This window comes from Anopheles bellator, assembly GCF_943735745.2.
Source record: "Anopheles bellator chromosome X unlocalized genomic scaffold, idAnoBellAS_SP24_06.2 X_unloc_1, whole genome shotgun sequence".
Taxonomy (NCBI): domain Eukaryota; kingdom Metazoa; phylum Arthropoda; class Insecta; order Diptera; family Culicidae; genus Anopheles; species Anopheles bellator.
Window position 1 is genome coordinate 430374 of NW_026684271.1, and position 22877 is coordinate 453250.

The following is a 22877-nucleotide window of genomic DNA, read 5'->3' on the forward strand; positions in this document are numbered from 1 at the left end:
ACGTAGCGTAGCAAGCGACGCGTGAAAACGCGTTGTCTTGTATGGGACCCTTCACATCGGTGTCGACGTCAACTTCGTACGACGGCGCAACTCTGTATAAAAATCCAGCGCTCCTTTTGTGTCGCCTTAAAACTTTGGCCAAGGTTCATATACTTGGTTTTTGGGTGAGTGAGGCGAAGTCTTGTATTTTGACAGATTATTTGTGTTTATATTTGGAAGTTCAAGACACATTGTATTTTTGGTGCGAGAATTAAAATAGTTTCATGATGAATATGTGTTTGTATTACAAGTAATAATTGAGTTAAAATTGTCTTGCATACTTGTGATACAAAAAAAAACGTCAATTGAGTAATCTTCGATTAGTTTTTAACTACCCAAGATGTCTAATTGTTTTCGCCCGAACGACAGGGCGAAAGACTTCTCCGTTGCCTGTCGCCCCCGTTCGTAACCGGTGTGAAAGGTCCGAAAAAGTGTCGCGTCGAAACGTAATTAACGTCCGCGGTGTGTGGGGGCCTTTCGTCATTCGTACCTGAGCTAGTAGCCACTACTACATCCTCCATTGGCGCATCTGCTATGTGTTCTGCATTCTCCTGTGCTGTTGGTGGTGCTGTGTTCAAAGCCCCGTTAGACATTCGAAACAAACCCCAGCGGGCAAAATCGCGCGACTTTTCCCCGTTTCTCCCTCCCAGCGGGCAAAAACCGTCGCGCGGTCTCTTCATAAGGACCCAGCGGGCAAAATCGCGCGACTTTTTCCCGTTTCTCCCTGTTTCTTCTTGCCTCACCCCCCCCCCCCCCCCTCAGATCCACACTCGAATCGAAATTCGTTGTGTCTCGCAACTTCATCGACTTGTATCAACCGCCATCCTTTTTCCACGTGAGCTAGAAGATTTTCGTTCTCCCTCTTCTGGGTGTTTGTCGATATTTGACTGCAACATTAGGACTTTGACGATTTTAGCGAAAGTTGCACATGCAACGCTCGGTCGCCATCGAGGTGGTCAAATAAAAAGTCTAAACTTTGTGAGTTCGTTTTTTGTAATTTGGTCACCTTAACGCTCCTTTTCGATCAAAGTTAGTCTTAACTGTGATCATTGCAAAATATAATAGACCGTTTATTACTGATTTGAGAAGAAAACACAAAAGTAGACGCGCTTTTTGAATGATTATTTTGGTCATCGTAAGCGCCTCAAATTCTACTGTGATTCAGCTGCTGTGACTGAAAATTTTTTGACAGCTCAGTTTGTTTTGGTTCGAACACAGCTGGAAGTACGGGCAAATGTGCTAGTGCTGTCGTCGAACGTCGCAGCGTGACTTTTTGGCATGTCGCGTGTGACTTTCATGTTCTTTTTCTATTTTTCTTTCATTGTAACTCCAGAAATCCCAACGTCCGGAGTGCATTATCCCAGCGCGAAAAAATATTCAACTCACACTCGCAAATACTATATTAGCTGTTTTACTGAATTTACCTACACAATTACACAATTCTGTTCTTTTTCTGCACCTCTAATTCACTAAAGTAAAGTATGATCACTGCGATCCCTCGATGATGCTGCTGCCGATGAAGTTTTTCCCCGGCTCTTCCGCGAAAGTTCTTCGGCGCTCCGCTGCTGCAAACTGAAAAAAAACAAAGAATTATCAATTTATGATAATATATGTATGCGTTTTTCACTGCAAATATGTGAAAAATACCGAAAAACTTACCTTTTTGCACTAGCACATTTGCCCATACTGCCAGCTGCGATCGAACCAAAACAAACTGAGCTGTCAAAAAATTTTCAGTCACAACAGCTGAATCACAGTAGAATTTGAGTCGATTACGATGACCAAAATAATTATTCAAAAGGCGTTTCTACTTTTGTGTTTTCTTCTCAAATCAGTACTAAACGCCCAGCGGGCAAAAACCGTCGCGCGACCTCTGTATTAGCTTCTTGTTAACGTCTGCATAGTGATGGTATAAAGAAGCGTGACCGCGCTGCAACGCTTCGTTATAAAGAACGCTTTAGCGATGTGTGTGTGTGTGTGTGTGTGCCCTATTCATCCGTACCCTACCCATTCGTATCACACATTCATACCCCCGTTTCGGATCTAAATACGCATCACACGGAGTTTAAATTTTGAAACCTTTATTTATTATTAACGAAAGAAAACACAATAAATAAACCACTATACCTACCAACACATTTTCAGCCGTCCTACGGCACCGCAGCCCTATGCAGCACTTATTTTTTGATGAAAACCCGTCGTTGGGTTCGGTCAGCAGTCGTCACCTGAAAGTAAAAGAAGTATCAATATTCTTTCGAATTGATCAAGCGATCGGTTTATTATACTTACCAAGCTGTGTAGAAACGATTTCGGCAGCTGCAAGAAGCAAAAGAAACAGATTAATAATAAAAATCAACGCTTTTACAAGTACTTACGTGCGCGAGAAGCAGTTTGACGTTTGGACGAAGCGGACGCTTAGCTGACGGCTCCCGTCTCAAGCAAACAAGTGCTACAAGGAAGTGCTGAAAAGTGTTTTTTGAGCAGGACCGTGGCGTTAAAAGTGCTTGCGGCGTGCTTGGAAACACAAAAGAAGTCGATTTTATCGTTTTTCCTGCGGGAAATTGTGAAATTTTAGCATCTAGGAGTTACGGCCCCAAAGCGTAGCGCTAGCGCTGTGAGGAGCGATCCACGCAGTTGCTGCGCCCTGTGTGGGCCGGAAACTTCCGGAAAGTCGTAAAAAACAGTAAAAGCAGTGTGGTGAATCGACCGGTAGTGAAAAGCCGGGTCGAAGGCAGAATTTTCAGCGATTTTTTAAGGTTTTCGGTGGGGGACGCCACCGAGTACCGCGTGTCTTTTGACAGCTGTTGCCAGAGACGGTGCAAAGGACAGGTGGCGGATTAGCCGCCTAGCGGAAAAAAGTAGTACTAAACGGGTGAAAACTAACAAGCTTGAAACTTTTCAAGCTTTTCAAGCTTTCAAGTTTGAAATTTTTCAATTTTTTTTCCAACTTGACGGTTTAAAGTGGGCAAAGTCATCAAAGGAAGGATAATTTAGGGAATTTATTTTCAGGTGCAGTACTTCTAATTCCAGGTGCGTTGAGGGATGGGTCGCAAAAAGCGACCAATTTCCTCTCCACCGGATCTGTCAGAACCGGAGATGTCTTCCGGTAAGACAATTGAGGAAGAATTGCGGAGAATTAAGAAGAAAAAGAAGAGAAGCATGCCATCAGAATCTGATGCGGAGACCGACGATGGAGGAGTAGAGACTAGTATGGCTGAGGCCGAAGAAGAAACTGACCAGAGAAGCGAGGACGGAATATCACCCTCTTTCATGGAAAAAGTTAAGAAGATGGGAGGTCTTAACCAACCCATCATCATCGAGTTCATGACGATGTTCATGAATGAAATGAAGAAGGACAAGAAAAAAGAAGAGCAAGCAAGAAAGAAGATGGCAAAAAAGGACGAACTGATCGAGAGACTTCTCGAATCAGTCACACAGCTGGCACAGGAGGTACAGCTCCTTAAAAAAGAAGTGGCAAGGTCCAAAGCGGCCGAGAAGCCTTCCACCGAGAAGATTTCAAATCTAGCCGCACGATTAAAGGAAGCAGCGGGCCCATCAGTGGCTACAAAAGTAGTATGTAGAGACGAGTACCCATCTCTGCCTCAAGCGGGAAAGCCTTCCCAGCAGCTCAGTGGATGGAGCTTGGCCCAAAAGAAGAAGACAAAGCAGGCAACAAAGCCTGCGACAAATGAAAAAGCAAAGAAGGCAAATCGCCCGAAAAACCCGGCATTACTAGTCGAGGGTGAAAATCGGGAAAACTGATGGCCACGCTCAAAGAAGCCAAGGCCGATAAGGCTTTTACTGAGGCTGTTAAGCCTCATGTAAAGCTGATAAGAAAAGCTTACCGATCAGAAGGCATAGTCATTGAGCTCAATGAAGAGACCCATGACGTAGCGGCTCTGCAGGCGGCCATCAAGAATGCATGCGGAGAAACAGCCAACGTAAAGGCGATGACGCCAATGCAGGAGATGGCCTGCAGCGGCATTGATGTCTTCACAACCGCTGGGGAGCTGGCCACAGCTGCAAATGAGCAGCTTGGACTCGCTCTCACAGAAGAGAGCATCTACCTTCGATCGACCCGAGGTGGAGTGAATGTGGCCTTCTTCAAGGTACCACTCAGCCAGGTCGAAGGACTGAAAAACAAGAAGATCCTTGTCGGATGGACGTCGACTGAGATTACGGTCTCCTACCGAATGCCGCGATGCCGAAAGTGCCTGGAAATCGGGCATATTGAGAGCCACTGCAAGGGCCCAGATCGCAAAGCGCTCTGTTTCCGATGCGGAAAACCCCGCCATGAGGAGTCGAAGGCCTGCACACGCACATACTGCGTGAAATGCAACACTGAAGGCCACATCATCGGAGGAACTGGATGCTCCCAATGGAAGTTTTCCAAATAAACCTCAACCATGGCAGCGTTGCTCAAAATCTACTGATTTTGAGCATGACGGCGGAAGACATCGATGTAGCTCTGATTTCAGACCCATACAGTGTACCAAACGACCCCAAATGGGTAGCAGATCCAGAGGGGACCGTAGCCATAGCAACACTGGGCAGCTTCCCTATCCAGAAAGTGGTCGCAAATAATACCAAAGGGATTGCGGCCGCAGTCATCAATAACATCCTGTTCGTGAGTTGTTATGCGCCACCCAGTCTGTCACCAGTTGAGTTCGAAGCGATGCTCGATCTCATCACCACATTGGCACATGAAAGAAAGAAGGTAGTGATAGCAGGGGACTTCAACGCCTGGGCTACGGAATGGGGCAGCCGCATAACTAACCAGAGAGGCGAACAGCTCCTGGCAGTTTCAGAACAGCTTGAAATGCGGCTGCTCAACACGGGTTACAAGCCGACATTCTTAGGCCACGGGACACGAGGTGACACCTCGTTCATAGATATCACCTTCGTAGGAAAGGAACTGACTGATGATCAAACTTGGAAAGTCTCAGGAGAGTACATGGCAAGCGACCATGCCGCACTGAGATATACCATAAAGGTAATAGCCGATCAAGGTACACCGAAACAGCAGAGAAAGAGCCCATGGATAAAATGGAACACAAAGAATTTCGACGCAGAAGCATTTAGTGAAAGCCTTTGGTGGTCTGGTTTTGACGTGAAGGAACACGATGCTAAATCGATCAAAGCGTCATTATCACATGCCTGCGATCTCTCCATGAAAAGAGTCGGCTCTAGTAACACCCGCAGAAATGTGTACTGGTGGTCGGAACAAATTGCAGAATTAAGAGCGAACTGCTCATATTTAAGAAGATGGCTAAAGCGGGTGACTAACCCCATCTTCAGTACGTTTATACTTCTTCTACTGAAAATCAGTAGGAGAGAACTGAAAGCTGAAATACGGAAAAGCAAAAGGAGATGCTTCGAAGAGCTGCAGGAAAGCCTTGACGAAAATTTATTCGGCCAGGGTTATAAAGTGGTGATGGCTAAACTCAGCGGTGGCAGACAACCTCCGGAACGATGCCCGATCAAATTAAAGGAAATCGTAGACGAATTATTTCCACAACACACCCCATACAAATGGGGGGATCCCGACCTATTGGAGCCCGGCGATGTTGCGGAAGTAACAGAACAGGAGCTGGTAGATATAGCGAATAGATTACCAAAAAGGAAGGCACCAGGGCCGGATGGCATACCGAATATCGCCGTCGCTGCAGCTATCCGAGAATATCCGGGAGTGTTCCGGAACTTGTATCAGCGATGCCTCGATAAAGGATACTTCCCAACCGAGTGGAAGAAACAACGCCTGGTCCTATTAAGGAAACCAGGCAAGCCACCAGAGAAACCGTCTAGCTACAGACCATTATGTATGCTGAATACGGTCGGGAAAGTCTTCGAAAGAGTAATCCTGGATAGACTAAGTGGACACCTCGAGGACGGAGAGCACCTGGCGCCAGCGCAGTTCGGATTTCGGAAAGGAAAGTCAACGACTCAGGCCATCGAAACCGTTCTAGGGCACTGCAGACAGGCATGGGACATGGGTTTCTCCAGAAACTCTACGGACCGCGTTTGTATGCTGGTTGCCTTGGATGTCAGGAACGCATTCAACTCCGCCAGATGGGACAGAATAGCTGCAGCTCTACGAGAACGGAGAACTCCTAGAATGTTGTATAACATTCTTGGCAGTTATTTTGAAGACCGTCACCTCGCCTACGATACCAACCAGGGCATTGTAGGAACAGAGGTAACTGCTGGGGTTCCGCAGGGATCCATCCTGGGACCAACGTTATGGAACGTCATGTACGACGATCTGCTAAGAGAGCCTCTCCCCCATGGAGTAAGGATTGTAGGCTATGCAGACGACATCGTGCTGGCAATTCATGCGCCAACCAAGTTGAAGGCGGCAGAGACGGCACGAGAAGCCGTGATCATCGTAGAACAATGGCTAAAAAGCAGAACGCTACAACTAGCCTACTCCAAAACAGAGGTAGTAACGTGCAGCACGTTGAGGGATAAACATGCAAAGGTATACATAACCATGCCGAACCTAGAACAGGTGGCAACGGAGAGGAACCTTAAATACCTCGGGGTGATAATTAACGACAAAGGTTCTTGGCAACCACACGTCGATTATATCACCAATAAAGCAGGAAGGGTCAGCAGAGCAATAATGAAGCTGCTACATAACCACAAGGGGCCAGTAGCAAGCAAAAGAAGAATACTTGCCGGAGTAGCGGACTCAATCCTCAGGTACGGGGCACCCGCCTGGGGAGAAGATGCGGCCACCGGCCGATTGACAAGCAGAGGTAGGGAAGGACAAGAGCATCTGTACTTCCGAAAGCCGATCAACCAGTTGAATCGGACCTTTGCAATAAAGATAGCATCTGCTTTTAACACTACAAGCGGAATTGTAGCATGTGTACTAGCAGGTGTCATCCCAACGACTCTTCTGATAAGAGAAGATGTCAGAGTCGCGAAACGACGCAAAACGGATACAATCCCAATAGCGGAAATTAAGAAAGAAGAAAGACAGAGGACCTATGAGCTGATGCAGCAAAGATGGGACTCGTCGATCAGCAGCCGTTTCCTTAGGTGGTCTCATAGACTAATACCTAACATAAAGCCGTGGTACACAAGGAAACACGGGGAGGTGGATTTCTTCCTCTCTCAAATCATAACAGGGCACGGATACTTTAAAGAGTATCTCACCACGCAGAAACACACCGATAGTCGAATGTGCAGGAATTGCACAGACAAGTCGGAAACAACCGAACATGTGGTCTTCGAATGTCCCCGATATGCAGTCGAACGACTAGCATTAACTGATAGAAGTGGGAATGCCCTAAACCCGGACAACATGATCGCAGAAATGATCATAGACAAGGAAACATTCGGCAGAGTAAAAAGCTTTGCCCGAATAGTAATGATGAAACTAGGCCGAGAATGGTCATTGATAAGTCCACCAAGGGTAAGAATTAGCGCAAGGCTAAATAGATGAGGATGCTACATCAAGGGTCCTGATCACTCAGGTTCCCTAATGACTCGCTTGACTAGTTGAGAAAGTAGATTGAGAAACCACGCATCCAGTAGTGGGCAAGTCCTATACCGCACCATTCCCGTAGTAATGGCAAGAGCCGATAGCCGGGTGGTGCGGTGGGCTGTCCGGGAGGAAGTTTAGTTGGTAGAAGTCCGGCATGGTTTTGCGGTACCCGGAGCGAGTGGGGACCAGCCATCGTGGTGAGGAGCCTTCAGCTCCTCACACAACGAGAAACCGAAAGGTTTCGTCCCCAGAAAGGGGCGTTGGACGATTCTTCCTTCCTTAACAAAAAAAAAAAAAAAAAAAAAAAGTACTTACGTGCGCACCGCACTAGCTTGCTTCGAAGCATTCCAAATGTAAACAAAACCGCGGTCGGTCTGTCAATTGAACCGGCAGTGTTGCCTGCTCATGCTTTAAATATCTTTTGTAATATTTTTCCGAAAATTGTGGGATTCAATCAAAACAAATTTCAAAAAAATCATTAAATAATGGTGTTCATTGGTATGCAATCAACAATCAACTACTCTATGTGAATTATAATGTATTTTAAGAACGTTTTTCTGCGGGTTTCAACGGATATATATTTAAAAACATTGTGAAATACCATGTGAAGATTGTTCATCTGTCGCGATGGCAGCTCTTCTTACATTGAAACATTATCAAAAAGAAATGGCAGATCGAGACAAAAAACATAAGGTAAATCATGGGAATATTGTTATATTCCTTCTGAATAAATTAACTTATATTAAATCCCTTCTGAAATGCTTAAATTCATAAAAATAGTCAGTGCATTTACGGTCCTGCACAGGCGGTTTTGTTAAGCAACGGCCAACGCACACACATAAGTGCCAGCGTTGAGCGTCCCGTGTATTTTACACAAGTGGTGCACGCGCCAAACCCAAGTCCATTCGCAGAGCGAGAAAGGAAAAAATATGTTCACAGGAGCGAAAGAAACGACACCACCCGGTATCGCGCTACGCTTGCGACGGCGCGTGTTTGTGGGCTCGAGGGGGTAGGAACGGGGAAAAATATCGCGCGACGGACGAATTTTTGAAACGCTTTGCCCGCTGGGCGGTCAGTAATATTTTGCAATGATCACAGTTAAGACTAACTTTGATCGAAAAGGAGCGTTAAGGAGGCCAAATTACAAAAAAAGAACTCACAAAGTTTAGACTTTTTATTTGACCACCTCGATGGGGACCGAGCGTTGCATGTGCAACTTTCGCTAAAATCGTCAAAGTCCTAATGTTGCAGTCAAATATCGACAAACACCCAGAAGAGGGAGAACGAAAATCCTCTCGCTCACGTGGAAAAAGGATGGCGGTTGATACAAGTCGATGAAGTTGCGAGACACAACGAGTCCGGACTCGATTGTGGGCCTGAGGGGGGGTGAGGCACGAAGAAACAGGGAGAAACGGGGAAAAGTCGCGCGATTTTGCCCGCTGGGCAGCGGGCAAAGCGTTTCGAAAATTCGTCCGTCGCGCGATATTTTTCCCCGTTCCTACCCCCTCGAGCCCACAAACACGCGCCGTCGCAAGCGTAGCACGATACCGGGTGGTGTCGTTTCTTTCGCTCCTGTGAACTCGTTTTTTCCTTTCTCCCTCTTCGCACTCTTCGAGTTCTTCCTCGCTCTTCGCATTCTTTTTTGTCCTCGTGTCCTCGTGTAAAAGCGCTTTGTATGTGTGTGCGTTCCCCGTTCACCAAAACTGACAGTTCGCAGTTTGTTTTGATCGCGAAGTTTCGAGGCAAGTTGGTGGTGCCGCTGGTGGTAAGTATATGTTAAAAGCGTTGATTTTAATTTAATTTCTTGTTATTTTTCAGTTCACAGTTCGCCGAATGACTGCAGAATGTATCGCCGGAAGAATCTGGTAAGTATTGCAAGTGTTGTTGGCGATCAGAGTGATCAAAGATCGCTCGTCATGTTCGCGCAGAGTGGCGTAGTTTTTCGACATTAATCTGTTTCTTTTGCTTGTTGCAGCTGCCGAAATCGTTTCTACACAGCTTGGTAAGTATAATAAACCGATCGCTTGATCAATTGGAAAGAATATTGATACTTCTTTTACTTTCAGGTGACGACGGCTGACCGAACCCAACAACGGGTCTTCATCAATAAATCAGTGCTGCATAGGGCTGCGGTGCCGTAGGACGGCTGAAAAATGTATTGGTAGGTATAGTGGTTTATTTATTGTGTTTTGTTTCATAAATAATAAATAATGGTTTCAAAATTTAAACCGCGTGTGATGCGTATTTAGATCCGAAACGGAGGGTATGAATGTGTGATACGGTGAGTATGAATGGGTAGGGTACGGATGAATAGGGCTAACACACACACACACACATCGCTAAAGCGTTCTCTATAACGAAGCGTTGCAGCGCGGTCACGCTTCTTTATAATTTCCCTATACAGACGTTACGCAGAAGCTAATGCAGAGGTCGCGCGACGGTTTTTGCCCGCTGGGTTTATAACGAAGCGTTGCAGCGCGGGGCAAGGTCACGCTTCTGCTTAATTTCCAATACAGACGCGACATCCTCCTTATGAAGAGGTCGCGCGACGGTTTTTGCCCGCTGGGGCTGGGCTGTAATTTATGCTGCCGGGCTACACGATGCACAAATAGTTTTTCTGGCATTTCAGATAAATGCCAAACTGTTTGTGCTTGTGTCAAAATGTTCATGTGTCGGCCAAGCCATAAACCCGACATACCCCCCTATTACAGAACTCGTACGGCGGATTCGAGTGAACTTCTCGTACTCGTTTGTCGAACTCGATGGTCGGTATCACGGTTTTGGATTCGAGAAGCTCCGAATGCTAAATGTGCTAAAATGTGCCAAAAAGCATAAATGTGAAAGCTTGTCAAGCTCTTCGAGTACGAACTGCCATTCTGCTGCATTTTTGTAAACAAAAATGCTGAAAATATAACGATTCATCACAAAATATTGCGATGTAAATCCGACAAACTGAATTTTTTATCACCAGGGTAAGGGTGCCCAAAATCGAAAATGATCAATCGATTTTTCTTTCATGTAATAATGTTGTTGCGGGTTCAAGAAAAAAATTCGCATCTCAAGGGAAATGTCTTTGACCCTACTTTCCGAAATAGAAACAAACTTACCCGAATCTCTTCGCCCTATTTGCAAATTTGCATCCAGTTGAAAGCTCCCGCCACGGAAAGTTCATCCTTTCCGTACGGAAAGTCGATCGATTGCTGCGATAACAAAATGGACTCAGATGAACTTTCGAATGAATTCCGTAAACGAGTTTGAGAATTGTAATAGGTCCCAACAAGTAGTAAGTATTTTCACATATTATTCAAATGTGCAGGAGCTATACTTCTTTTCGCCATCCACCGTACGTGATCTTCTAAAAGAATCCATGGTTTTCTGCTGTTTGTTTTTATCTCTGTAAATCGGATCTCTGTCCATGCTATCTTTTTATTCTTTTCGTTATATTCTTTATCCTCATTAGATTTTTCTGTCATGGCGTTGTTTGGTTTTTAAAGAAGTTGCACTGGAGCAAGTTCGTTGTTCTCGTTTCTCAACTTTTGTGAGGAGGCCAGCGAGACTTCACGCTACCGTAATCCATTTATTCCATTCAATGCATTGAAGTCGCTACCGAATAATACTTAAGGGCGGCCGTGTGCTGTTTGAGAGATTGAGTTAGTTAGGAACCTGTACTGTACACTCAGGGACGGTTAGACGGTCTCCTACCTAGAATGCCAGAGTTTTTCGAAGTTTTCGGTCGTTGTCTCACTTATCCGCACTTTGGCGTAAGCTTGCAAGTAACTCGTCGCAGGCGCAAACTCCACAGGGATTGCCCACGGGCGAGCCATGCGCTTAGAGTTACGCCTTGTAGATGTCGCTTGCTGCTGGTGCTGATTTTAACTTTGCTTCTTCCGCTGCTTTTGGCTCAGATAGTTAACCCATGATTGTTCCTGGGTCTGAAGGGCCTGCAAGGATTGATCCTGCTATTGATGTTACTGGTGTTAATATAGGTCTTTTGCTTCTGCTTTGGTTGCTGTTTTGTAAGTTTTGGTTCCACGGGTTGCAGCCAACTATTATTTAATTATGTCGTGTTCCTGTTGATGTAGACCTACACTCTGACCTGAAGCCTCCGGCCTGAAGCACAGCTCTTTAAGTTGCATTTTTATCCACCGGCATTTATTTATTTACTTTTTCTTTTGACTTCTTTGCCGTTATCCGGTTGTGCTGTGCTGTTTTACCTACAGCACAGCATTCTAGACCTTATTGAGGCGCGGGCCGGTTGGTGTTGGTGTTAAGAGCTACAGAACAATAGAAGCTTAGACAGGAGGTATTCGAAGGAATGTGCTTAGCTTGACACAGAGTCGGTAACCGGTCTGCCGTTATGTATAGTAACTCAAAAAGATGGATTACTTGCTAGTGAGCACATAAGTTTTCCAACAAGGTAGGTTTTTTTTTGGGTTGGGTGTCGAATGAAACAGAAAAAGATAGGACGTCCTGGATAGGATGGTACGTATATGTGGAAATGGTGCGATAATTTTCAATGCGCGTCCAGAGTTTGTCATAATGGGGTGCCACACGGAACGCAAATGCTCGATCTGATATTTATGATAAATGCCAAATTGTTTGCGCTTATGTCAACACTTTTATGTCTCGGCGGCCACGTAGAACCGTTAGCAAACGCTTTGTATACAAACAGAGGATAATGTAAGTTCTTATTTGCTGGTACAGCAACAAAATCTTAAAAAAACAGAAAAGTATTCAGAAATCAATTTATTTCTCTTTGATTTTTGTTTTCTCGGACCAAGAACACGAATGTAAACACATTTGACATTTCAGTTTTATATTTCATACCTGCCAAACGAAGCGTAAACGATCTGACGTTTCTACGCTCCGATATACGGTTCATGTGGCACCCAGATAATGTGAATATGAAGCGAACGTCGGAGGCGAAGATGATTGCTAGATGTGATGGCAAATGCTATGATCGCCACTACCAAAATGTATACATAAAGTATCATCATTAAACTATTTTGACTTCAAATTAATAATAATCCGGATAATTCTTGCGGTTTTACAACAGATGGCATTGCTCATTACATGTCACAATTATTTTTTTTATGAAATATGTGTTTTACAGCTACACTGTCATTAAGCATCTAAAGGCAGGTCCACACGCTACGATTTGTCTGTGCAATCGCATGGCATGCGATGGACCGGCCTTAACACAGTATAGATGTAAACAACACTCTTTTTCTAATAGATGTTTATAATAAACATGCTCTTTTTGAGAAATAGTGTCAGAAGTAGTTTTCGCGATTTAAAAGTGTTTGTTTTTGGCTTGCAAGACTAAGACCGAGCAAAACAGTTTGCTGATGAAGAATTGACAGCATTGATTGATCAGGATTCGTGTCAGACGCAAAAGCGCTTGCAGAAATGTTATGAGTCGACCACACGACTGTTTCTAAATGACTGAGTGTGGGGGAACATGCGAACAGTTTGAAAAATTTCTTTTTGAGTTCCGTATGAATTGAAAGAAAGAGACATTGAGAGTAGGAAAACCATTTGCGAATTACTGCTTCCCCGACAGAATAGAAAAGGATTCTTGTACCGAATCGTTACTGGTGATGATAACTGGATTTAACACATCGCTCAATAAGTTCACAGGATGACATATAGATGGCGACAAACAAATACAGAATCCTTATGATTTTTAGACAGTACCAACCTTCAAACGATATCTGTCAAAGTTTCATGACATTCGGACTATTATTTACCAAGTTACAGTGTGAACAATTCAATCAACTTTTGTAAATTGAAAAAAATGGAAAAATCAGAATTTCGTGTGCTCATTAAGCATTGCTTTGTGATGGGAAAAAATACCGTGCAAACTAAACAGTGGCTTGACAAATGTAATTCGGACTCTGCTCCATCGAGGCAAATGGTTGAGAAGTGGTTTGGTGACTTTAAACGTGGTCGTACGAACACCGATGATGCTGAACGTTCCGGTCGCCCAAATTCGGCAGTTACTGAAGAAAACATACAAAAAGTCCACAAAATCGTCTTATCCGACTGCAAATTGAAATTGAAGGAGATTGCTGAGGCCGTAAAGATATCAGAAGGCAGTGTGTTTACCATTTTGCATGAACATTTGGGTATGCGGAAGCTTTGTTCGAAATGGGTGCCGCGTTTGCTAACACCGGACCAAAAACAACAACGAATCGATGATTCTGAGGAATGTTTATTTAACCGTGATATAAAGGATTTCTTTCGTCGCTACGTCACAGTGGATGAAACATGGATCTACCACTTCACTCCTGGGTCAAATCGGCAGTTGGCTGAGTGGACACCAGCCGGTGAAAGCCGCCCAAAGCGCCCAAAGACTCAAACTTCTGCTGGCAAGGTTATGGCCTCCGTATTCTGGGATAGTCATGGTATATTGTTCATAGACTATCTTGAGAAAGGTAAAACAATCAACAGCGAATATTACATGGCATTGAATTGAAGGCTGAAATCGACGCAAAACGACCGCACATGAAGAAGAAAAAAATTCTCTTTCATCAAGACAATGCACCGTGTCACAAGTCAATGAAAACGATGGTGAAAATGAATGAATTGCACTTCGAATTGTTGCCCCATCCACCATACTCGCCAGATTTGGCCCCCAGCGATTATTGGCTGTTCTCGGATCTCAAAAGGATGCTCCAGGGAAAGAGATTTGGATCGAATGAGGAGGTCATCGCCGAAACTGAGGCATATTTTGAAGGGAAAGATAAATCGTTCTACAAACATGGTATCGAAAAGTTAGAGAAGCGTTGGACTGACTGTATCGCCTTAAAAGGAGACTATGTTGAAGAATAAATACAAATTATATCAAAATATTGTTGTTTTATAAGCTATCCTACGGACTTATTGAGCGATGTGTTATTACGAGAATTCTAAACGCAAAAAGGCCTGGCACAGCCTGGCGAACCAGGCCCATCGCAACCAAAGCGATATATTCACTGTGCAAAGGTTATGCGATGGGATATGAAAGGTGTGGTGTACTGTGAACTGTACTTTCTTGTACTTTCTCCTTCGAACTACCACTTGTTCCGTCGCATTAATAAAGATTTGGCAGAACAGCGGTTCACTTTTTATGAAAGTATTGAAAAATAGATCTCTTATTGGATAGCTTCTAAAGATGAGGAGGTCGATTGACACGGAATCCGGGAATTACCTGCAATATGGGAGAAATTTCATTAAAGTAGTCATATGTTTCGTTGCTGTAGTTAGCTCACAATTGTCAAATAAAAACTGCATGAATTAACTTACAGTCCTAATAATAAACCAGAACCTCATTCTTACATGTCTTTTGCTTAAGTCGACGTTAACGCAAAGAACACCGACAGTCACTGCGAGAAGGTAAGCAAACATACCCAACGTATTCTTCACCGAAATGCAGTGTCGCTAGCAGGCATTCCGATTCGATATGACGCACTTGTTGACGTTGCTCGAAAAAAACATTCCAGTCGGGCAGGTCATGTGTACAGATACGAGAACTTGGTGTTCCAGCTGCTGTTTGTACTGGTGTGTGCAAATGAAATACGAGCGACAGTCGATGGAGTTGATGTCGGCAAACCGGCCGGTCGCTGTGCATGGGTACTCGGGCATAGAGTATGGAAGAGTCATTGTCGTGGCCTCCAAAACATCTCCCCATTCCTCAATTACGTCTGCCATCAGTGAGTCGGTAACAGACCATGTTAACGAGGTAGCCTTATCCGGTCGATCGCCTGATCCGAGGGGCTCTGACGCCTCATAGCAGCCATCAAGCTCACCTGATGCAATGTCATTGTTGTCTGTTTCGGTTTGCTGTTGATCTTCTCTTGGAGCACTCGCAAGGGCGAGACCACAGCGTCGCGTGATTTCTGGGGATGTCGCTGGTGTCGTTTGATAGTGGCAGAACAAGGAGTCTATTTCGCCGCCAACGCAGCGAACAGCTGTTCGAGAGAATGTAGTCCCTGCTGGACACCGCACAAACACCTGCACCCAGGCACCTCCTGGATCTCGTGAGCAGATGTAATATGTTCGACAGAAAGTGTCCTCCTCATTGGCGAAGCGTCCTGATGTCACACAACGACTTCCATAGTCATCTTCATCCTTTTTCACTTTCGCACGTGCTAACGTGTTAGACTCATCCAGCGGATCAGTTACGTGCACCGGTACTGCATGTTGGTCTATACTCTCCACATTAACCACAACAGGACAGACGTACTCAGTAGCCGGAACACATCGTGTCGTGAGCCATGAGAAGACAGTTCCGATCGGGCACTGCTCTAGTACAGCTTTCAAGGTGCCAGCCGTCGTTCGCTGACAATGGTAGTAACTGCCGCATCCTAGCGCATCCCGGTTGGGATAGCGGCCGACGGCTGTACAACGGAAGCTCTCCACACCATCATCAGGACATTGATAACTGGCGACCGGTACACACCGCTTTTCCACCTCTGAGAACACCGACCCAATGTCACAGAGGAAGCTATGTGAAACGAGCAGATGATGTCCGTTTGTTGTATGCGACAACGGCTGCGTTGCCGCGTCATCAACAGCTGCGCATAACCGAAAGCCCCGGCAGTGAGGCACCGACTCATCTGGAAAATGGCCTGGTCCAAGGCACACAAAATCAGATAGGTAAGCTCCAGGGCGTGGTACACTCAAACTATCGGTGACTGTTGTCAAAATTGGCGTAGATAGAAGTGCTGCTGGAGCCGAAACCATCGGCGACCCACAGCTGTACTCGTCCTCTAGTACGCAGGCATGGACAAGCGGTGAGAATACCTTTCTGTTGGGACACCGTTGTTTGATCGGCACAAACACGCCCATATCCTTCGTCTTCAGGCAATTCACGAACAGCCGGCAATCGGTGGACGTCGGGAGCACGAACTTGCCGCACTCACTGCACTCATACTCGATTGCGTACGAGTCCTCGAGCGAGGAACAGTTTGCACCAGAGATACAACGCTGATAACGCCCACTAAACAGGGCACCCTTACTGCACTCGTCCTGACGCACATGCAGTACGCCGTCTGCACCACTCGAAATGCACGTCAAATACGTGCGACAGCTGGAATCGTTTGGATTTACAAAGCGACCCGCTCGTGAACACTCCCAGCTGCCGGTGTCCTGGTCGACACTACCTTCGACTCCGCTTGCCGACATCCGGTTCTCCATAAGCGACATCACTAGCGGGCCACTGTCATTTCCATCACTAGTGACTATAGCAAAAGCTAGCACAAAAACACACCACGGCACACACACTGCAATTCTTCGCATCCTCACCACTGCAACTCCCTAGGGTCCTAGTTACACACGGATTTCAGCACTAGTTATATGGCAATAGTTTGGTAGCAGAGATGGAAGAAACTATACGTTCCAAATTTCTCAAATGTTGAAAACAACAACTAGTCTCGAAATGCGTGAACACGAGTTAAGCTCAACTGCTTGTTAAGCAAGTTTTATACGCTCATCCGCAGAATGTGAGAGATCTAATGTCATACTGGACGATTATGATCGAGGAAAACCTTCACTCTTCATCCATTTCACTCAATAAAGGGTGCATTTTACTATGCTTTGGATCACTTGGAAGTTTTAAAATAAATATACGATTCCAAATGTTGCGATTGACTATACGTTTGTTGAAGAACGATGTAGTGCAGAAATCTTCTACATTTTTTTAAAGTTGTGATATTTTTCAAGCGATATATTTCCAATATCTTGTAGTAGATGTCTTGGACTATGGAATGAGATACGACATAATAATACTTCGTTGTACATTCGCAGTAGAATTGACTCTAATTCCAACCTTGTCATCGTGCCTTATGTCACCATACCCTTTCAATTTACGGAAGAGGACTTGAATATGGATGTCGAAGGAAGAAGGTATTTACTTGAATGGCAAGATAACAGTAAAAATGCAAATTACTTCTCGACCGGACATAAAGATAAAAAACAGCCTTAGCGTTAAATGACCAATGACGCTATGCGTGATTGTTCGGTCTGACCGTGAGATTTTAATGTTCGCTATAAAACGCTTGGTAATTATCATAGCAATATTTAAGAAGCAGAGAAAAAAATTAATTGATAAGAAAAGCGTACTTGAGAGTCTCGGTAGGATCAAGGCCACTATAGTTTTGAAGCCAGGTTGACTTGGGCTATCGAAATTGTGAGCAATAATACAATCATTTAATCTTTTCTAAAACTAGAAGCCAGGTTTCATGAATCGAAGAGAGTAAGCAAGTTCAGTAAGCAAGTTATGATAGTTTTTTATGTCTTTAAGTCTCTGTGGTTTTTTAAGTTAAATAAGCAACCAAATTTGGTTCCTTACTTGATTTAGACCAAGCAAAACAAACTCAATACTATTTGAATCCTTCGTTAAGTTCTACGAGCTAAGTGTTTTACTATTGTCTGAAAGTAAAAGAAAAAATGTAATTCTACCTTCTAAAACATTCACTTGGCAACAATTTGTCAGTTGATCGAACTAGCCGACTAGTTTCGTAATAAAAAGCGCATTTCGTAATGATACTTTCACGATTAAATGTTTACAACAATTAGTTTGACAGTTAATTGAGTGTTGGCCGAGCCAACACGGCGCTGTGCTGGACGAGGTTGTCCACCGATAACCCATCAGGCATCTGTTGATGCCTAAGCAGATGTGCACTCTGCAAGAAGAGCGCGCCATAATGACTGGCCGCCGATGTGGTGGTCTGGCTGATTGGGCCCAGCCATCTATACGGAGGGCAGGCGTATTTTATAACGTCCAGCAACTTGCTCTTCAGCTCTGCTATTGTTGTTGTTATTATTACAGAGACTTTGAGCGCAGAGCTTCATTCGTCTGTTAGTTGGCTGTTATGGTCGGTGTTCGAAGTTGTTGCTGGTTGGAACTTCACCTCGGTTAGTTAGCAAGAAGCTAGCAAGCAGCAGCAACTAGCAAGCGAGTAAAAAACATTCAGCAATTATCAAGTGCAATTAATTGCAACTTAGTATAAAGATTGCAATTTTTTGTAAAATTTCGATAAAACTGAAGATGAATGATAGGCAAAAGTGCCAGCCAAAGAGAATGGCACTTTGAAGGTTAGCGCTATCTAAAGCCTAAGCAGGTTTGACCACTTTGTCTTGATAACGTCCGCTGTGGTCCGCACGTCCGCATTTATTTTTGCAATCGCATCACACAGACAAATCGTAGCGTGTGGACCGCGAAATTGCAACGACTATGGTTGTTGTAAATAGAGCGGTACTTCTTCACCGGTGCCAGAAAAACGAGCGAGCGATATCAAACGAAAAGTGCCCCCAACGATAGAGAGCGCTAGGGCACCAGAAAGATAGGTTCGTTGACCGATCGGCCGTGACCAATCGGCGAGAAGAACGACGGAGAGTGCAAAACCAGACGGCACTGAGAGTGGATGTTTTTTAACTACTCTTCGCGTAGTGATCTTCTTCGTAGTGATTTGCATACGAATAAAACGCACCAAGTGAAGTATCTTGGAACCCATTATTCGTGGACTGTGCAGTTTTTTAAAGAAACCACGAGTGCTCTCTGTTAAGACAACAATGGACGTTGTCGACCATCGACGCATATCTAGAACATCTGAGCAAACGGGCATTAATATCTGTCAAATTTCCATACAAGTGTTCGTGTGCTGAAGGTGGATAAATATGTGTAGGCGTAGACATAGACAGAGCACCACGTATCGGATCTGCGATAGTAAACATGTGGACGCTCCACAGGTCGCTACGACAAATCGCACAGACAAATCGTACCGACAAATCGTAGCGTGTGGACGGGCCTCTTCAAACGAAAACAATGCGATTGTATGCTTCGTTATATTTCTGAGTAGAGTTGAAATAAATGATTTATTTTTGTTTGAAAATAAGCAAAGGGTCTTTTGCATTCAGAAACAATGCAAAATTGGAAAACAGCGTGTATGTGTTTTGTGCAGTTGCCATAAAAGGGACTCGATGATAGAGCAGTCGGTAACGCTCGTCGCTGTCACGCCCCAAGGAACCACGAGTTTTCGGATCGACACCAAAACTGACGGAAGTCGTCGTTAAAGTGATAAAAAGTAGTCCATCCGGAAACCAAAACGGGCACTACCGGACCGGGCACTTGTCTTACCGGATTTGAGCCAAACACTATCTTCGCAGGGTAGTTGTCCGGCATTCTTGCAATATGCCCTGCCTAGCGTATCCGTCCGGCTTTAGCCACCTTCTGGATACTGGGTTCGCCTGTAGAGTGCACCGTACGCAAGGTTATGTATTTTAAGATAAGCATCCGTTTCGTTGTAGATTGGACGACTGCTGGATGACTTAGAATTGAATGAGGACGATGCGTGCAACAACGACGAGCAACGTGCCAGGGAACGAATGTTGATTCAAGAATCATAGAATGCTACGCAAAATCTTCCACGGGTATTGTTAGTAATCGCAAGGTTGTTTTATCATTCTACCATTGTGAGCTTACCCTTTTGTAGACATCAGACCGGCAATTAAACGCGGAACAGATTCTTCGAATGGAGGAAAATCGGAACCAACTTCCGCTAGTGCACGAAAAATCGAAGTTGAAGGAAAATGCCGTGAATATGTCATATTTTCGAGTCTCAACGAATACGTCAACGCTGGCGGTACGGAACTGGGCAGTGGGAAACTGGCCGAAAAACGTGAATTCTACGAGCTGAGTGTACCTACGGAAAACAAATCGCTTCTGATACCACCATCAAATTTATCTATTTCGTCGGTTTCAATAACATTATCGATTGACAGGCTGTTGGGAAATCCGAGAAACCCTCCGAGAAGTGGAGGGTCCCACTTAACCGAGGATAGAGTGTAAGAGAAATAATAATGTAGTAAATGTAATGTAGTAATTGGATTGTAAACCCGGCAATTGTGCGTTCGTTGCTGGATAATTAAATTATTTGGTATTTTAAAAGAAATAAAAGTAATTAAAAAAATATTTTAAATGATATTTTGCTATGATCGTTTAAAATATTTTGCATGATCTATAATTTTCAACAAAGCCTTATATCAAATGCCATAAAATAAGCATTTTTAGTCCGTTTTTTCCCTCGAGTGTTTTTATGGATAGTCCAACGGACACAAAACATACACACTGGTCAATAAAATACATACAATGCTGGCCAATAAAGTAGGTAAATGTGTAACTGCGGGGACCGGCGATGCGTAACGTAAGTTTTTTGACATTACAGATTAATGCCAAACCGCTGCGCTTCTGTCAAAACGTATATGTTTCGGCCGAGGCGTAAACAGTTTGGCATTAAAAAATTAACGTTACGCTAGTTTTTTCGCCTCGTGCTGCCTCCCAGTAAAGCTGGTACAATTGGAACTGTACTCAAACCACTAAACCACTCAAACCACTTTTAGTTTCATACAAAACGTACGACGCACGACGCAAGCAATTCGAAGAGGTACAAATATTGGTGTAAAAATAATGTTTAATAGTGAATTCTAAGCTGTTGCTTATTTCAATAAGTAAATGTAACCATCGGGAAGCTTTTCTCGATAGGTATTTTCTTTCAAATAGTGAAAGTGCACCACATCTGTTTACATTTCCAGCTGACCATGAAATGGAACAAAGTGTCATCCTGCTATTGAATGCCGACAACACAGCGGACGATTACGATGGAGCGAACGATACGACGATGCAAGCGGAATATCGAAAGCGACAACGCAGTGCTAAACATTTGCCAAAAAACAGTGCCATACAGAAAATTGAAACAATTGTTCAAAACCGTTGTTGTAAAAAATTGAATAAATGCAACACTTTGTTTACAACAGCAGAACGATTTGACAGTTCATTGAGCGGGTGTATGGAATGAGAGGAAGAGAGAATAAAAATATAGGGGGAAACTTTCACCGGGCCCATACGATTTTTACCGGTATAAGCCGCGGGATACCGGAGTAAGGACGCTCACTCCATACATTTTTCCGGTATTATTTTCACAGAACTCAGCTTACTCCGTTATAACCGCCATACTGAGAGGGGGCATATCACGAGTCGAAATCCGCGGCTTGAAAAATGAAAAATTATAGAGAATACCGACCATATACAAACTTTTTTATTTTGTCTAGGGGAGAAAGCAAATGGGAGAAAACGAAGAAAGAGAGGGGACACACAGGAGAGAGGAAGACAAGGGGCACGTTCGAGAAATAAATTCGAATACCCAATTTTCGTCATCGAGAGATTAGGCCATCTCACTATGGAACTTCTTATGTGCAATTTACATGGGTCCTTCGTTTGTCCTTCGATGAGCCTTCGTTGGTACTTCGAATTTCCATGGTGAGAAGAGCTCGGGCACTCAATTTTGTCCACTCAATAAGAGACGGGATGTCGTTTGGCACCTGTAATTACGGAAAAAAAGATCGGTGCACACTTCAAACACTGCGCAATTCTTTAAACATTGCCACAATACGTACTTGCAACCATTTTCGGCATCTTCCTGCGCCGCATTTTCGATATTTCTTGTTCACAAATTTCGACTGCACCGCGCTTGGCTCGCTTGCCCGCACTCGGAGCGGCACCTGCAATTGCGAAAAAACTCTGATTTCTGATCGCCAACAACGCTTGAAACACTTACTAGATTCTTCCGACGAAACATTCTGCAGTCGTATGGCGAACTGTAAGCTTAAAAATAATACGAAATTAGTAAAAACTACGCTTTTACAAGTACTTACGTGCGCACCACCAACTTTGCGATCAAAACAAACTGAACTGTCAGGTTTGGTGAACGGGGAACGCACACACATACACCGCACTTTTACACGAGGAAACGCATGCAGCAAAAGGACTTCAATGCATAGAGCGAGAAAGGAAAAAACGAGTTCTCAGGAGCGAAAGAAACGACACCACCCGGTATCGCGATACGCTTGCGACGGCGCGAGTTTGTGGGCTCGAGGGGGTAGGAAACGGGGAAAAATATCGCGCGACGGGTGAATTTTTGAAACGCTTTGCCCGCTGGGCAAGAGTTGTGTAAACAACTCAACAAACATGATTTTGTGGATATCCTTTCGCACAAATTTGGTACTTCCAATCACCAGGTTCCAATCCAATTTGAAGCAGGCCAAGATAGCTCGGCGGTTGTAGCCAGAAAAGAAAAAGAATCACCAAGTCCCTTGCGGATGCACGATTGATCTATCTGCAAGCATTGTCATTACTTAACACATCGCTCAATAAGTTCGCAGGATGACATATAGATGGCGAAACAAATACAGAATCCTTATGATTTTTAGACAGTACCAACCTTCAAACGACATCTGTCAAAGTTTCATGACATTCGGATTATTATTTACCAAGTTACAGTGTGAACAATTCAATCAACTTTTGTAA

General features: G+C 44.3%; 2 protein-coding genes across 2 annotated transcripts; both read right to left on the reverse strand.

The window, feature by feature from the left end:
* Positions 1 to 14667: 14667 nt before the first annotated feature.
* LOC131214104 (uncharacterized) lies at positions 14668 to 16720 on the reverse strand. The gene is made up of 4 exons (XM_058208468.1): positions 16438 to 16720; positions 16319 to 16372; positions 15322 to 16143; positions 14668 to 14723 (listed from the first exon to the last, which is right to left on the reverse strand). Exons 1-4 carry the CDS (start codon positions 16718 to 16720, stop codon positions 14668 to 14670), a joined length of 1215 nt encoding a protein of 404 aa, XP_058064451.1.
* A 5022-nt stretch (positions 16721 to 21742) lies between these two features.
* LOC131214105 (uncharacterized) lies at positions 21743 to 22297 on the reverse strand. The gene is made up of 3 exons (XM_058208469.1): positions 22129 to 22297; positions 21968 to 22072; positions 21743 to 21892 (listed from the first exon to the last, which is right to left on the reverse strand). The coding sequence occupies exons 1-3, from the start codon at positions 22295 to 22297 to the stop codon at positions 21864 to 21866; spliced, it is 303 nt and encodes a 100-aa protein (XP_058064452.1). The 3' UTR covers positions 21743 to 21863.
* Between the last annotated feature and the right edge of the window lie 580 nt (positions 22298 to 22877).

Excerpts from the sequence above, each read along its gene's own strand:
- LOC131214104 (XM_058208468.1), bottom strand. The coding sequence starts at position 16,720 with ATGTCGCTTATGGAGAACCGGATGTCGGCAAGCGGAGTCGAAGGTAGT. Across the intron at positions 16,144-16,318 it reads AACGGTGTCCCAACAGAAAG|GCCATTTTCCAGATGAGTCG; the intron begins GTATTCTCACCG and ends GCCTTGGACCAG. Across the intron at positions 14,724-15,321 it reads CAACAATGACATTGCATCAG|GTAATTCCCGGATTCCGTGT; the intron begins GTGAGCTTGATG and ends CCCATATTGCAG.
- LOC131214105 (XM_058208469.1), bottom strand. The coding sequence starts at position 22,297 with ATGTGTGTGCGTTCCCCGTTCACCAAACCTGACAGTTCAGTTTGTTTT. Across the intron at positions 22,073-22,128 it reads TGTTTCGTCGGAAGAATCTA|GTGCCGCTCCGAGTGCGGGC; the intron begins GTAAGTGTTTCA and ends TCGCAATTGCAG. Across the intron at positions 21,893-21,967 it reads GATGCCGAAAATGGTTGCAA|GTGCCAAACGACATCCCGTC; the intron begins GTACGTATTGTG and ends CCGTAATTACAG.